General features: G+C 32.4%; 1 protein-coding gene across 1 annotated transcript in view; it reads left to right on the forward strand.

Moving 5' to 3' along the window:
• Positions 1-303: 303 nt before the first annotated feature.
• Positions 304-17,183, forward strand: part of LOC129224230 (zinc finger CCHC domain-containing protein 2-like) — a 35,625-nt gene continuing 18,745 nt past the window's right edge. The window contains exons 1-6 of the mRNA XM_054858651.1: positions 304-875; positions 8,490-8,643; positions 10,811-10,869; positions 10,949-11,020; positions 14,098-14,164; positions 15,129-15,201. Of these exons, the coding sequence (XP_054714626.1) occupies positions 369-875; positions 8,490-8,643; positions 10,811-10,869; positions 10,949-11,020; positions 14,098-14,164; positions 15,129-15,201 (932 nt within the window). The 5' untranslated portion in view covers positions 304-368. The remainder of the gene's footprint in view (positions 876-8,489; positions 8,644-10,810; positions 10,870-10,948; positions 11,021-14,097; positions 14,165-15,128; positions 15,202-17,183) is intronic.

Here is a 17,183-nt window from a genome sequence, read left to right on the forward strand (position 1 = left end):
TTTTGCACACCTTAATTACACTCTCATCTTTACTGTAAATTCATTTTAAAAAATCACAAATTTACAAAAGTTACGCTCCCTAAATTTATTTATAGAAGAGATTCAAAAAGTTATCTTTCAGGACAGGAGTTCTTGTAACAAAAATAAATTTGTGACATATTTCCACAGCAAAAAGATTTTTTTTAAGTCCATCTAAATTTTAAATAGCATTTTTGGCCTCCGTTTAGTTCATTTTTTAGGTTCCCGGATGCTGTCACAGTTACAGTGAAATGGCGGTTAGGTTTTAGTTCATGTGAACGCCATTTCTGTGTCTTCTGTACCAAACTTCAGTTTCCTTTTTAAGTACTTCGCAGCTTCTGTTATGAGCCATGGTTTGTAAAGAGGAGGTATTTATGTGGTTTCAGAATCTCAAAGGATCCAAACGAATAGAAGCCATGTGTGGCTTTTTCAACATGTGTTATCCATTGGAGCTACGATTCTACGGAACATGCTTAGAAGATTTGGGGAGGCGAGATTTCTATACATTTAGAGACGAAGAAGTAAAAGCAAACACCCTGGGAGAAGTTTTGAAAATCAGGGACATAAGTGAGTCTTGTGTACGGAGTAAACTGATCGTTGTTTTAAGCCTACTTAATTCTTCTAATTTGCACTGTGCAAAGGAACTTTTTAACATTTTATCGGAAGAAATAAAAATTGAGAGCTTGGCGTCTTCTGGAGTGTTTTCTGATCCGAAGATCGTCGAGGAGTATTTATTGCTTTTAACTATTGCCCAGCATCATCCTGCATTTACGTTTGCGCAGCAAACTTTCCTCAGTGAATTGAGTATATCTTTAGAAAGTTATGCCAAAGAACTGAATCCAAGAATTAAATACGAGGTAGTGTGTTCACTTTGTGTGATCAAAAGTGTTGCTCACAAAATTTTCAATTTATGATGTTTTCTTTTCCTCTTTATGCACTTTTCATTGTTTATAAAGCTTCTAGGAGTGTGCCTTACATAATCTCATAACCTTGAGGATTTTGTTGAAGCTTTAGTACATAGTAGAAATTTTATGTCTTTTTTACACACCAGACCCATCCTGTTTCAATATTAATTTTCCTACAAATGTAAATACTACATCAGCGTTAATTTGTGATTTCTTTAGTTTTTGTTGATAATCTTCTTCTATGCGTATCTTTAGTTAATGCACTTTTTCCTGGGTCAAAAATTTACATTTGTCTTTTAAAAAATTTTTGCGATTGTGAAGTTTGGTGTTTTTAACGTTGTGTTACGTAATAGCCGATAGATGATTAACAAATTTTCATGTGCTATTTAGACAAAATTATATTAATTTAAACACTTTATCAACCACAAGTTTAATTTAATATTCACTAAAATAATTATCTTAAATGAGTCTTGTTATGTAATTGCTATTATATTAATTACAATATTGCTTTTCACTTTGTTTAAAGTCGCATGAATATTTATATTATTTATCAGCAAAATTGTGTGGCTCTTATTTTTACTTCATTAAAATTGTCAAAATCTCACTGTACCTATTTATTTTATGTTGCTCCTCGTATGATTGTACCTATACTTTTCAAGAAAGATTTATTATATTATTTATTATGAAGTGTATTGCTCTAATCATCAGTTTTGAAATCCCCAAAGCTATAAAATCAATATATTTTGCCCTAAGCTGTACAGATTGAGAAAATTCATTGTACTTATTTTAAATTTTAGTACATTAACATTAAAAAAATTTGACCTCCCCCCCCCCCTCAACCTTTTCTAACTTTTGTAGTGTTGTATTTTTAATTTATATTCGTAAAGTTTACTGTAGCATCCAAAATCTGACGATCGGAAATTTACAGCTTTAAAGTCGCATTTCTTATCAACAATGTATTAAGATTTGTATGATACAAGAGGCAAAACATAAAGGAATTGAATCACTGTAAAGTAAGGGATACAACGCAAAAAGATTACCCATCAAAAAACACATCTGTAGCTATAAAGGAATTTCATCCACCAATATTAAGATTTGAAACTTCGAAATATATAACAGTTAATTAATAATTTACTTTCCTCCACTTCAGTGATGATGTGTAAAGCAAGGATATATTTTATCATTTCTATAAACTATGCATTTGCTTAGGTATGCATTTATAAAATTCCCATATCAAATTCGGGTGGGTGAAAGGATTGTGGAAATGGTCAGTGAATCTATTGAAATTCATTTGAGGTATTAGACACAAGAGAGGGATTTATCTGAAAAATTTATATTCGGAAATATCAATGTCTAAATTGAGACTTAAGTTCAAGATTAAATCTTGATCAAAACGCAGAAACTTGTTTAAAATAATATAGTTATTGTGAATGTAAGTTACTTTACAAATGTAAGTCCTGTAAATCGCGACTCTTGAGAAAAGCAGGGTGGAACACAAAGTACAATCACTTACTTTTGATGGGTTCTGGGTTGTTAATGCAATAAAATATAACTGCGTTTCCAGCCAAGAACTGCTTAACGCACATTTATGGTTTAAAAAAAAAAATTACTGGATTCCTCCATCGATTGTTTTTTTAAATGAGTTTTTTTTTAACTATTATTTGGCGGATCATTTAATTTTTTAAGGGTCAAATTCAATTATTTAGCCGATTATTTTTCATTTAAACGGAACTTTTAGTGTGCTTTAATGACTTGTTTGGTGTAAAAATTAAGCATTTAAATTTAGTTTTCAGTAGCATTGCTTTAGCAACATTTGATAGATAAATTTTCTTTTGATAAGTTTGGCGAAACACTTTGGTGAAAACCAGGGGAGTGCACGAGGGGGGGGGGGGGGGAGAGAAGGGATGCCTGTTGGCCCGGGGAACGAGCCTGAAGGGGGCCCAATATTTTTAGAATAAGGGGTGAAATATAGGGTAAACAATATGGTGGGGGCCCGTAAATGTCATTTGTTACGGGCCCCAAAATTTCTGTGCACGCCCCTGGTAAAAACAAGCCAATTGCTCTACGTTCTACGTTATGATTAGTCCCCTCTCCCCCCCCCCCCCCCCCCAATCTAAGTTTAAAATTCTGTGCTTTAAAATTTTATGCCTTCGTAATGACGGTTTAAATGCCAGAGTTAAAGCATAATTATGTCACTGGGGTTTGCTACCTCGTTTTTGTATTGAAAGTTTTGTATTGCTGCCAACAAAGAAGGTGCTATTTTTAATGCTCTCCAGCTACTAAATACAAGCATTATTTTCTGGGTTTTTTTTTTTCTTTTTTGAAGCTTTTATTATACTTGCTCTGTTTTGTCAGTTTGGTTGGGTGAGTAGCAGAAATATTTTAATCGTCACTAAAAGCAAAAATGAATAATAGTAATTACTAGCAAAAATACCCGGCGTTGCCTGGGTCAGTAATAATTATGAGAAACAATCGTTACTTGCCCTTGTTTTCTGTTTTAAACGAAAGAATTTAATCCAAACCTTTTTGACGTGATTAAAAATCGAGCTTCTTCCCTACTCATTAAACTAAAATAGCAATAAGTATAAAGAACAAAGTAGTATTGATTTAGAAACGAAAGCACTATATTTAAGCATTTACAAATTTGAAGAATTTCCGAAATATAAAATTAAACATTACATGTTTAAAAAGATTTATCTGTTAGTACTTTTAAATCTAAAACCTTCTCTGTATGGCTATTGATGTACGAACTGTTTTAAAAAATGTAGCCGCCCGTGTTCCCTTTTCTAGAAACAATAACTCTAATGAGTAGGGTCTTGTCGCAACTCGTGAATGCGAAAAACATAATTTGAATTCAAAGTTTCAAAATTCAAATTAGAGTTGATTGGAAAAGGAGGGTCACAGGTTTTATTTTATTTTATTTTTTTAGGTATCTTTGGCGATATTTTGTTTATATGGTGAAAGCTGAGAAACATTATTACGTAGTCTTTGGGCTCAAAAACAGCGACAGTGGAAAAAACTGCCAAATGCATCAGCTACTGAAATCTTTCTGAAAAAATTCTGGCGATATTTCTGCTGGTTGGTTGGATATAGTGAGCAAGTGTACAATCAGCATAAATAATAATAATAAACCATTAATTACATAAGTTCCATTTAAAAGTAAAATGATCAGCCAAATCCATTTATTTTTAGCCAATCTTATGGAAAAACGTTACTTTAAGATTTGACTTGAGAAAAGCCTCAAAAAGTCAGACGAAACGCAAAAATATTCAACAATACAACAATTCTTGGGAGTTGAGATGGCACACTAAATAATGACTTGGGTTGATGAAAGCCTTCGAACAGGGAACAAAAAAGCTCGTAACTCATTTTTTATACAACTTAGAAACTTCGAACAGATGCTATCTTCAGCAGAAAAATTGGCGCTTTCCGATGGACATATAATGTTAATATGTGCACGTTTTTTTGCACCCCATATTGGGGCATTTATGCGAAAATTAGGACTAGGGCTGGGCGATACATCGCAAAACACCGGTGTCAAGCAATCATCGCCACGCCGGTGTTTATATTTACTGTTCTTCCGATATACCGCGATTCCCGGTGAAACGCGATGTATCACGATACATCGTGATGCGCCGCGATGTTTCCAATGGCATCAGAACGTCTGAGCGAACCACGATGCTTGCGAAAGACCGCGTTCGTTGAAACACCGCGATGCGTCGGAAGGAAGAACGGCCTCATAATGATTCGGTGAGATTGCGCTCGCTCGGGGCCATCGCGATTCTCGTCGGCTTGCTGATACACCGCGATGCGTCACGATGCGTCGGAAGAATTGCCTTCGCCGATATATCGCGGATGACTCGGCGAGACTACTCGCTGATACACCGCGATGCGTCGGAAGAACTGCCTTTGAGAATACATCGCGGCTTATGATGACTCGGCGACTGAAGTCGAAGCATCGCTTCTCGCAGCCAATGGCGAAGCATCATGATATTATGTCGATGGCAGGGCCGTAGACAGGGTGGGGACCGTCGAAATTCTAGGACACAAACTTTTTAGTCCTTCCCTTTTTTTAGTTTTTCCTTCTCCACTCAAAAGAAAAAAGAAAAGAAACAACCAAGACTCTGAATCCTCTAATCAAAACGTTTCCCCTTCACCTTGATCTTGCTACTTCTTTCTTTCAGTCAAACCCCTTCTCTGACTCCCCTCCCCCCCCCCCCCCCGCACAAAAAATGCGCAGTGGACTGGGGTCATTGTTTGAAATGTGGAATGTCTTCCAAAATATGAAATTAAAATGAATCTTCTGTGTTTTTATGTGGCTCATGCTTTTGCAGGCCTTGCGCCTTACCCCACTCCTCCCCCTTCGTGGACACCCTTGATTTAATGAAAAGAAAATACATCGAAATATCGCGATGTTTACTGGCGATGTATCGCGATGTTAAAATCTGCAACATCGCCCAGCACTAATTAGGACTAAAATTGGAATAGAAAGGGGACTATCAATCGGATTTTTTTCGAACTGGTCTATAAACCTTCCCAGTACCAAACTGAACAAACGGTGAAAGTTTCAGCCAAATCTGCCGGGTAGTTTCTGAGATCTTAGGGAACAAATTTACCAAACTCCATTTTTATATATATAGATAAACTAGAGACGGAACGAAGCTTCAACCTGGCCAAATAGTTAGCTCCTGTGATTTGGTCTGCAACAATGTGGTTAAAACCCCTCCCAGCGTTCGAATACATTCATTTCTTCCGTACAAATCGAGGAAAAAAAAACAGTATTTAAACTTTTCAAAGCGGAATCGATTTTAACAAATTATCTTACTTCCTTTAGCACGGCCCAATACAGGTTGATTTTACTACCGCTTTTCGGTACTTTCACAAAAATCTTATTTTAAAATCGGTATTTTCACAAAAATCAAGTTATAATATCAGCAGCTTCACAAAACTAACTTTGAAAATCGACACATTCTAGAAACAATATTAAAAAAACAACAAAAGTTTCACAAAAACCTGTGTTTTAAAATAGAAAACATGTTTTTCTGTTTAAAACATAGTTTACTCATAAAATAAAATGCTAAGATGATTTATATGAACAATCGCTTAGGTAACATCTTTTTCATAGCATTAAACTCAAGTTTCACTTTTTCGCCAAATTGCTTTTAAGCAATCTTTTAGCATCAGTTTTAGGGGATGGTGATTTCCTGAATTGTACACAGTAAAAGCTTATTGAGCTGAGATACAATGATATTTTCCCTACCTTTTAGGTCCCCCCCCCCCAAAAAAAAAAAAAAAACGTTCAAAATATTAGTTAATGACACTTGCACTTTTCAAACTAACGTTTAAATTGCTCTAATTTTCTGAGACAAAAATAAGAGTGCTTTTAAAATATCACAAAATTAATGCTGATTAAAAAAAAAAAACTTTCACAAAAATCGAATATTGATACAGTACTTTCACAAAAATAGGTAGTGAGAAAAAAATCCTGGATTTGCCCCTGTTTAGTGATCAGGAAGAAGTCGCAAATTACTTTCCAATTCATAAATATGCAAGCAATATTTCATGGTGAGCACCTAAAGGGTATAAAACAGCTGAAATGATCTCAATACAGTACATGTGTCACTCAGTACTAGGGTGTCCCAAAAAACAGCAACTTTCAAAAGTTGAAAGTCTCACCCTCTAAAAAGTTTCCTATGGTAATAAAACCACTGGTAAAATTTTATAACTCTACAAAAATATTTAGAGGTCCTCCAACAGCTTTGAATTTTGCCAAAATGTCCCAAATTTAACGAAATTTCACTGAAACAAGGGTTTACGTCAACTAGCGCACCCTACATCATTTTAAAATTTAACCATTTATAAATATACTAATAATTTAGTTGCAATCAATTTATGAAAAAAAGGCACCAACTATGTTAACTGTAACCATATCACTGTAAACTAGTAGAGCCATTTATTCCTCTTTAGATTCTATGCTGGTGACATCAACTGCTGGTTATAAAAAAAAAGGATACATAACTCTGATTAAAATTTCTGGTAATATGTATCAGTACTAGGAAAAATGATTATGTGTGGCGTGTATAATCAGGAAATTAGTGTTGTATGGCTCATTTAATCTGGAAATTTTCCCCTTTAGTAGGGTTGTGACACTAGGAACAATTTAGCGGGAAAGGCTGTAATGAGTAAGGTGGTAGATAGCATTCAGATGGCCATTGATCTTCATTGGGGACTTATAAACTGGCTTGGATCACCCTAGCTGGGCAAGGGCCTGTTGCTGCTTGTCACATTTGTATTTCGATATTCAATTTTTAAAGAAAAATCACTTTTCAGGAACACTGCCTATCCAACATGCCGTAAGAAGAGCACCTGGTTTTTGAATGGAAGTTTTAACGTTTATTCTAACAATCTAGACAAAGATTCAAAAGTTCTCTGTAATCATTTTCAAAGGATGCTTCTGATGAAGAAGCTGGCACATGAACTAAAATGGATGATAACCAGCAGTTAATGTCACCAGCATAGAATCTAAAGAGGAAAAAATACCCCTTAATATGTTGATATTTACCCCTTAATATATGAACCTTGCTCACCATGAGATATGGGATAGACAGTATTGTACTGTAGGGGCATTCCACGGTATTTTTGACGTTTATGTAGAGTCCGTAACGTGACCTTTTTGCCATAACTTTTTAATTTACTGTTTGATTAGTGTTTTCCTAAAACTATAAACATATCTTATTAGCCATTTCATGTTGCTACAAGATGCAGCTTCATACATTTAATGCACTAAACACGAAACAAGTTGGTAGAGGAAGGCTTTTTCTGACACATTGCATGAAAAAATTAAGCCATAAGCTTAATGTATTCATGTAGTAGAAGCACCTTCTTCTGCTGATTTTATATATTAAAATATAGCTGTTCTTTGTTATAATGATATTAAAATGTGAGTTAAAAATTCAAGTACTTAGAAATTAATTTGCCTCCCCCCACTGCTCTATGTTGTGTTTACTGGCTTACCAGACGCCCAGTTGTCCTGGCCGGTTTAGTTCACGTCCTGGAAAAAGATCAATTTGATTACAAATGACCTGAAAGGTTAGAAAATAGTTAACTGTTGATTATTAAGGATAATTACTAACAATTTATATCGTTGACTTTTTGAAATTAATACCAGATTAGCTTCTAAGAGCTTTTACAACAATAAAAAACAAAAAAAAAAGGTTCTGAAAAGGTCCTATAAAATAAAAAGTATATAGTCTAAATATTATTCAGTGTTTTTATTCCTCAATCAAAGTTTTTTTCTAATTAAAGCAAGTTGTAAATTTTTACATCTTGGAAGTGAAATGTTCAAATTTTGGCTGTTTATGTCATTTTGTATCATACCTGTTTTAGGTTCATAATTAATAATCATTTATTCATGGTATTGAGAACATGCTCCATAAATCAGCCAGGGGTGTGTACCCCTTCGTTCATTACGGTGTCTCTGTTTGACATTTTGGAAATCTAGCAAACCTAGTTTATATGTACATATCTGTTAATTTAGTGTTGCTGATATTTTTTCTCTCCGAACAGTATAATGAAACATGCCTGTCTGGTCACGTATTTCCCTGTGTTGGTGTCCTTAGCTCACCAAGTCCACCTGAAAGAGAAATATTTAATAATTCTTTTCAAAGCTATCGCTATGCAACGGCATTTCAACGTAGATCTGATATGCACCAGAATCCAGGTAAATGTCTTTCAATAACTTTTCAATATTTTTTAATGCTGTGATATTTTATGTTCTTGTGAAGTAAAAGCTTTATTTATTTATTCATTCATTTATTTATTTGTTTTTGATGATAGTAATGATGAAGGTTTTTGTCATTTTGATAAAATTTCAAAATAAAAAACTGCCCTGTCACTTCAAATTTTTCCTAAGGCAAAACGTAAAATGTACTCATGTCCCACTTTTTGTTAAAATGCTAAGTACAAAAGTTGAAAAGAAGAAAAAAGGCCACAAAATATCCTTGTAGTGTTTAAAGTTACAAAATAGATAAAATTAAAAAATAAAATAAAATAAAAAATAGTTATAAATTAAGTATGTTTATACTTTTTAGGCAGATTTCTATCGGCATTCATTACATAAATTTTTAATTTTAGAATCAGTTGAATGTTTTTTCAATTTACTTGTGTTTCACAGGGTGGCGACAGATCAGGGTAATCAGGGAACTTTATTAATCAGGGAAAAGTCAGGGAATTTTGAAAAAATAACGAAAAATCAGGGAAAATTGATTTTTTGAAAAAAAAACTGTTTTTTTGCTTTACAAAATTAAGTACTCTTAATTCCCTACGCATTTTCTGCCAATTGTCTGTTCAAAAAAAAGTAAAATTAATGAGGTGCGATTATACACTGCCGCATATTTGTGCATCTTTTTTCCTCAATGTCAAAGTATTGAATCTTACTTATTAACCACAGGATGAACTTCTTGAGATTGCTTTTGTGTCTGTTAGGTTGTGTATTTTACCTAGCTTGAAATTTCCTTTTACGCTTTCAATTCTACGTAAAATAAACAAGCATACAGGCAAAGAGGAAGCCTTCAATTATGCCTTAGCTCCTTTGCCTTTATTCCATTGTCTCAAAGAAATTAGCGTACTGTAATCACGATTTCAAGAAGAAATCTTTGGTTTTTGAATTAATACTATAAAAGCTTAAAAGTTATTACTTCTTTGCGTTTTAATTTAATTGCTAAAATTGAACTTTCAATTAAAAAACTTTATTTTTTGCCGTTATACTATTTGTTGTCACCGCAGATTATAAAGGTTTTCTCTTCTTCAGACTTTAGTGATTCTTTAATTTTATAACCAATTTGTATTCTTCTTTTACATATTTTGAAATTAACTAATTGCTTTTTTTTCCCCTTGTTTTCTCCCTTGCATTTCAAAGTTTTTTGTTACAAAAGCAATCTAAGATTTTTTTTCGTTACATACTGAAATAATTTGAAATAGAGTTAACTTGTGTACTTAAATAAATATCCTTATTTTTTTATTGTTAAAATGCTGTATTCATTCATTAAAACCTATATTCTTGATTAGAGAAAAGCTCCTTATGAATGGCTGTCAAATAGTTTCATCTGTTTTGCATAAATAATGTCAATTAGTTATGTAAGAATAACTACATTACTTCTATTCTTTCACTATTACTTGTTATTCTTGCAACAATTATTATACTGTTTGAAAACTTAGGTCAAAACAATTTCAATTACTTTATCATAAATACACATGTTCTTAAAAGTAATTTTAATAGTTTCTTTAAATTCTTATGCTAAGTGGTTTCTGGAAGTTAAGTATTTTTTTTTTTTTTTTAATTTTCTAGAATCTTTCCATGTATAAAAATTCAATATACTGTTTTGCAGGTTATTCCCCCCCCCCAAAAAAAAAGTCTTGTTTTGTTTTTTAACCATTTTATTAAAAAAGTAGCATCTTTCTAAAATATATCTTTAGTTCAACAACTTTACATAACTTAAAACGTTTAAAATACTGCATTTTATACAAACATACAATGGATTTCAAGTAAAGCAAAGAAAGAAAACGATTATCATTGATAACGTAAATAAGGGAACTTTGTGAACTTAATCAGGGAAAAGTCAGGGAACTTTTTTTCACAGTTCCTGTCGCCACCCTGTTTCAGAAATATTTAAAATTTTCAAGTTAGTTTCGAATAGTATTTTAATATACCTTCTGTTTTCATTTTTTGCTTACAAAGTGGCTCTTCAGTTTGTGACATTTTCAGGTTTGAATTTTTCATTCTAATATACCTATAACATCTTACCTTTGTGTAGTTAATAAATCATGTTTAAACAATTGCAATACTTTGAATGTGTTCTATTATAAGCTATTGATAATTTTGTTTCTAGTTCGAATCAGGAACTTGAAAGTAAAACCACCACATAAGAAAATGAATGTGCGAATAAGAGTGAGTATATTTTCATATATATGTGCATAATTTTCTATCATTTGTTAAAGAACAACATAAAATGTTATACATTTTTTAGGTTTTATGGGGAAATGGTAAAAATACAGATGCCTTCAAAACTCCTCATGACTTGCTAGTCTTCCATCAGAAGGTATATTGATGCAGTCGGTGAACTTTCTGCAGTTTTTTATCATTTTGATTTTTCAAGTGATATACCATTTCCAATTCATTGTTCTATTTATGTTGTATAATGTAGTCAATTCCCCAGTGGCAGAAACGCCGCAACACAACAACGATGTTGTGGACAATGAACCCTATTGTGGAAAGTTTTGTCCGTGCTAAAAAAATAAAAAATGTCAGCAAAAGAAAAGAAGTCTGCAGAGAAAAAAAAAGTTGCGTGACTGTCCGACATTTGGACATTTATTTGCATGAACTGCTGATGCAGGGAGAGTGATCTGATCGCACACGTTGTTATTCTTGTTCGCCTGGTGATTGTTCTTATTCGCCTGCCTGCTTGCCTGCGGCACTTATAAACTAAAACAAAACATAAACCAAAGCAAAATGATCTTTTTCAAATTGTTTACTGAAAAAGCAAATCTGAAATCAAAATAACACATATTTCTGTGTACAAAAAAAAAAAAAAAAAAAAAAGTCAGCACATTTCTGTGATGCAAGCGGTAAATAACTAAGGTAAATAACTAACGTAGTGAATAATTTTGCTAGTTTGTTTTATCATATCCTTAGCAGTGGTGTTATACAGTTCTCTAAAAATGCAGTGTAAGAACTTTTTCTTCCCACTAATGACTTTAAAAAAAGAAAAAAAAGCATTCATCAACTCATTGAAATGCGAACGCTTCAAATAGGGTTACCTACTATAAAATTATCGCCATTTAGTGTCTGGCGGTCTATTTAAAAGTTACTTTTAAATCATTTTTGTTGACATGGGAAAACGCGAAATGGCTGCAAAATGCATTTTTTCTTCTTTTTTTCCCCTTTTCATTTTTTTCGATGTCATAAAAACTCTTGAACCTGTGAAGTATTATGGTGCAAACCGCAAATTCATAACACAATTTGTTGGTTTTCTATGAATTTTTTAAATGTGTCAAGGATTATTCGGACACCCTGTATAATTGTGTAAACTCAGCTAACAGAAGAAAAAGGAATAAAACAGCTAATGCTAAATTAACTTCATTAAAATTGATATAAATGTAAAATGAAATATTAGGTATAAATATTGAAAGAAACCTTAATTTTAAGTCTATATATTGTAGTAATACTATAAGAATATAAAGAGTGATTTGAGGATGCATTTACGATTTTGAAGACTTTTTTTTTTGTGCTGATTGAAAATATCGGATACATATCAAAATATCCAATATATATCATGTTATTTTTGAACTCTGGGCACTGCTTTAATAAACTTTTTTATTTACCGTTTTTATACTTTTAGTGCTTTCATTTTGAAAAATGACAATTGATTGCATCCAATATGAGGATCAAAAGAGTGTCTCGTCCTTTAGAAGGGAGTGCTTTAAAGAATTTATGGAGGTGTGTTATCATCTTTGGGGGGGGGGGGGGGCGCCTCCTGCCTTATTTCAAAAATAATTATTTAAAAAAAGACTTTTATTTTTTTGAAACCACACTCGAAATTTTGCAGACAGATTATGAAGTTCTAAAAGCTTGTCGCAGACAGCTACAAAACTTGCTGCCACTGGGCCCGATTCTGACAGACTAGTAACACTCAAAATTTTACTTTAAAGTATTTTTTAATGTTTTTAAATTTCAGATTCAATTCATTCTTTTAATGCTTTTATATATTGATGGTAACTGTGGCGGATACAGATTATCATTTTTTTCGGGGGGGGGGGGGTCATGCTGAGGAATGACCCCCTCCTACCCTACCATTTTGGGTGCTAAAAATTCCTGAAACTACTTGGGTGTCAATCAAAAGCACCAAATCGGCCAGGAATAAGGCACCTAATGCGGAAAAAACGTTACTAATTGATTTCATAAGCAATTAAAATAAATAGTATTTCAAATGTTTACTTGATTTTTTTTAAACAAATACATTAAAAATTACTGTGAGCGTTCACTATTTTAAAATTGTTTGAACTCAATGTGAATGTAACATAGTGCCAACGGTTTAAGGGGGGGGGGGGCTCATGACCCCCATGACCCTTCCGCTGTATCCACCACTGGGTGGTAATAAATCATTCAACTCTTGAATAGGTTTATTGGATTAAATCAATTTTCATATTAATTCCACCGGCTTTAAGAAGTCAAACATCTTTGTTTTAACTCTTCTGCACCTTCAGAAATCAGTCTTCCTCTAAGGGCATTCCACGGTATTTTTGACATTTATGTAGAGTCCGTAACGTGACCTTTTTTGCCATAACTTTTTAATTTACTGTTTGATTAGCATATTATTTTATTTTGATCTTTTCCTAACAGCACACCAGCTAATAATAAAATAATTTGCAAATCAAACGGTAAATTAAAAAGTTATTTCAACAAAAGGTCACGTTACGGACTCTACATAATGTCAAAAATACCGTGGAATGCTCCTCTACTTAAAGAGAAAAATCCTTAATATTAGCACACCTGGCTGGAATCACTTTTCAATTTTCAATCTTAGGACAATCCAGCATTGTGGTATTATGACCAATGGCCAGATAAAATTTAAAACTGTCAGCAAATTCAAATGAGTTCTTAAAATTTTCTGACCAAAAACACGTACTCCTCCTGAGTCTTATATCGCGATCAACAGAAAAATTGTAAAGCTGAGAGTGAGTCAAATACTTCTACGTGACTGGAATGTTTTTTCAATTATATTTACAATTTTCTTAATATTATTAATTGGGGGTACCTCAAAATCAGTGATCAACATTTGTTGCTCATAAAAAAAAAATATTTCAGAAATTTGTTTAAAAAATATCAATTTTCTGCAAACGTTAAAAATTTTCTGCGAATAGCTTTCACGTGTTCGTCTATATTATCTGGATCTGCCAATGGCATTCACAATATGAGTTCCATAATATGCTGTTTGGACCATTGGAAACACACGTGATCAGTAAGATATATTAATAATTCTAAGACAAGTTCAACAAAAAAAAATATGCAAAATTTAGTGATTATTGTTTACATTCAAATTTAATGATGTTTTATTGAATCGGTGGCATTGATCTCTGCACCTTTTCAACCAGTGACTTTTCATCATTTGTTTTGCAGCTCATACAGCAGTTTCCTACTGAGGCAAAAAATATTAGTCAAGAAAAGTGCATACCAACTCTTCCTCGTAAGTTTTTTCTTTTTTTAGTCTTTCACTCCGTTAAGTTTAAATTAGAACTTTATTGTATAGACAAGTCATATTGTCGATGAAAAGTTATATTTAATATTTTATACAGAAAAAAAAATAAATATATTGTTACTTTGTTACATACAAAAATTGTGCTTCAGACGATGCTCAACGAAAAATGCATTAAAAAAGAAATGAATTGTACACTACAAATATGATAAAAATTAATGTTTTGAAATTCTTTTATAAAACATGTCGCATTAATCCAATTTTATTTTTTAGGCCCCCATCTTTTGAAAAAGCAAAATATTTTTGTAAATTTTCTTTATTTTTATGAAAAAGAAATCATCAATTATCCTAAATTCCCCCCCCCCCCTCCCTTTTTTTTTTTTTTGGAAAAATGTTTTTCAAGTTAAAATTAAAAATGTATTTATCTAACAATTAAAACTTTAAATGTATATGATGTTTTTTCTTTTTTTCTCTCAGAAAAATTTCTGATATGATGCAGAGGGGGAGAGAGATTTTTGTGATACAATTATGGGAGTTAGTTGCCAGTCTCAAAATTGTGTGTGTGGGGGGGGAGGGTTAGTGATAGAATTATGCATAATGCAAAAGCTGTATATTAATGGGATCCACGTCCTAGCTAGGATTCGAACTCAGGCCCATGATTTAATGCAGCTTATGCCACTGGGGAGGAATGGAGGAGTGCCCTTTTTTTTAAAGATACATTAATTGTCTGTACTTAAAAAAATTAAAAAAAAAATCTGAAATAAGGAAAACCACCAATGTGTTTGATTTTGAAGTAAAATATGATTTTTAAAAAACAGCAAGCCAAATAAACCCTCAATTATTGTGTTTTATAAAAGATTTGAGAACATAATATATTTAATTATTGTTACAAAGTATGTTTAAATGTATGCAAAAAAGTTGAATTTCCTGAAATTTAATATTTTTTCCTTTCCAGATTTGATTGCAACTTGGAATAAGCAGAGTATATTAAATGAAGGAATAATTTCTTCTGTTTCAGAATATATACAGTAAGTTGATTTTTGTTCTCCGTACAGTTTATTAGAGTCCTGTTTATAAGTTGTAATGAATAGCATACTCACACACACACACACTAACCCTCTAACTGCTCAATATATGAACCAAAATTGCTTCAAAACCTGTATATTCTTTTAATCTCTATCAGAATACTTTTGGATAATTTCTTCAACTATGCCTTCAAATCAGGCCCGTCATTGGGGGATCAGGAGGGGCAATTGAACCCCCCCCCCCCCCCCATTCCCTCAGAAATGCTTCAAGTGCAGGGTCCGCAGACCTCCTATTTTTTCCTATTTTCCTACTTTTCTAAAATTTTCAAAAATTTTCCTGTTTTTTCCTATTTATTCCTATTTTTTTCAATGCATAATCTTGCTTCCGCCTTTTTACCCATACTACTATATTTTTGTGCACCTTATCCACAGACAGTGGCGGATCCAGACGATCTTGTTGGGAGGAGAGATTGAGTAATGCATCCAGGGGGGGGGGGAGAGAGAGAGGGACAAATAAAATTTAGAAAAAAATTAAAGAACTGAAGCATGTCTTTTTATATTTTTTGGAATAATGTGTATCGTTCAAAGAGTTTGAATGAAAGTTATAAGTGTTTCAAGTACCACACACACACAAGAATGAAAAATTGAAAAAAAAAAGTTTCTATACTAGTATTCTGGATCTATTATCTAATCTGAACCTTTCAACTTTTGATTCGTTTGAGGACTCGTGAAGTTTTTCCACTAGCTATTCAGGTCCTCAATTGTACTTTTTTCCTTATAGGGCAGTTCTCAAAAGGTGGGAGCAAACACAGACCTCAACTTTGAAGCTTCAACACCAAATAACTATCCTTTTAATTGACTCAAAAATTTTTGAGTTAAATAATAGTACTATATAGAGACAAGAATTGACATAAATTATGGAAAAAATGCTCTTCAAATACCCTTAAAAAATATTTTCTTTGCTAAAAGACACAATTTTGGACTTTCCTGAGCAAATGTACTATCAAAAAAAATTTTTTTTAAAATTATTTCCAAACGTTTCAAAACAAAATTAAGGGCATGTATCTCAAACTGAATATTTTTTTGATAATATTTTCTACAAATTAAAAAAGTAAAGACAGATTATTTTTTGTGTAAAAAATTTTAGAAAAAAGGAAGTTGGAAGTTTCATGTATGTCCAAAAGTTACGATCTTGACAATGCTATTATTTGAGTACTAAATATATGATTTATATGTTTTAAAGGTATTTTTCGATCCTCAAAATCAATTGTTAATCATTTTAAAGTGTTTTCATAGGTTTTTATGCAGTATCTTTGAAGCAAAATCATTTTTCTTAAACACATGTGTGAGATGTCCAAATTGAGTTACGATCTATACGCCGATAATTCTGTCCATTTATTCAATATTATAATATGATCTTCTGTCTTGTAACCTTAATAAAAAAAGCTATTATAATGTTAATTTCTTTAATCCAATGGTATTTTGCACAATTAATACGTTATGCATTAAACATTACATAAATAACAGTGGAAACTCAAGTTATGATTGTAACGAATAGTAAACAAAGGTGGCAAAAATCGCCAAGAAACCCAGATTGGCGACAACTCACAGCGTACCATAAGCAAAGGATTACCAGAGAGGAATTCAGGTTTTCAACAACAGAGACGGTTTTGGCGACTTTATCACCTGCGCTGGCAAAATGGATGGGGGTTTTTTTCCGGATTCTACGAAAACATAACAAAATTTTATTTTAAGACCAATGTATAAGGTCCTTCATGTACTTCATAAATCCTCTATTTTTCATTGCGGAATTTAAAAATAGATAAAATTTTCATTGGAAAAGTTCAAAAACTGAAATTGATGTCCAAAATCTGTTACCTACAGACCAATAATTAAATTTGCTATTTATTAATTTTTATAAATATCTGCTGTCTTTTTATGTTTGTGTATGATGTTCTAGGTGTATATGCTATGCAATAAAAGCA

The sequence above is a fragment of the Uloborus diversus genome, chromosome 6, assembly GCF_026930045.1.
Source record: "Uloborus diversus isolate 005 chromosome 6, Udiv.v.3.1, whole genome shotgun sequence".
NCBI classification, from domain to species: Eukaryota; Metazoa; Arthropoda; class Arachnida; order Araneae; family Uloboridae; genus Uloborus; species Uloborus diversus.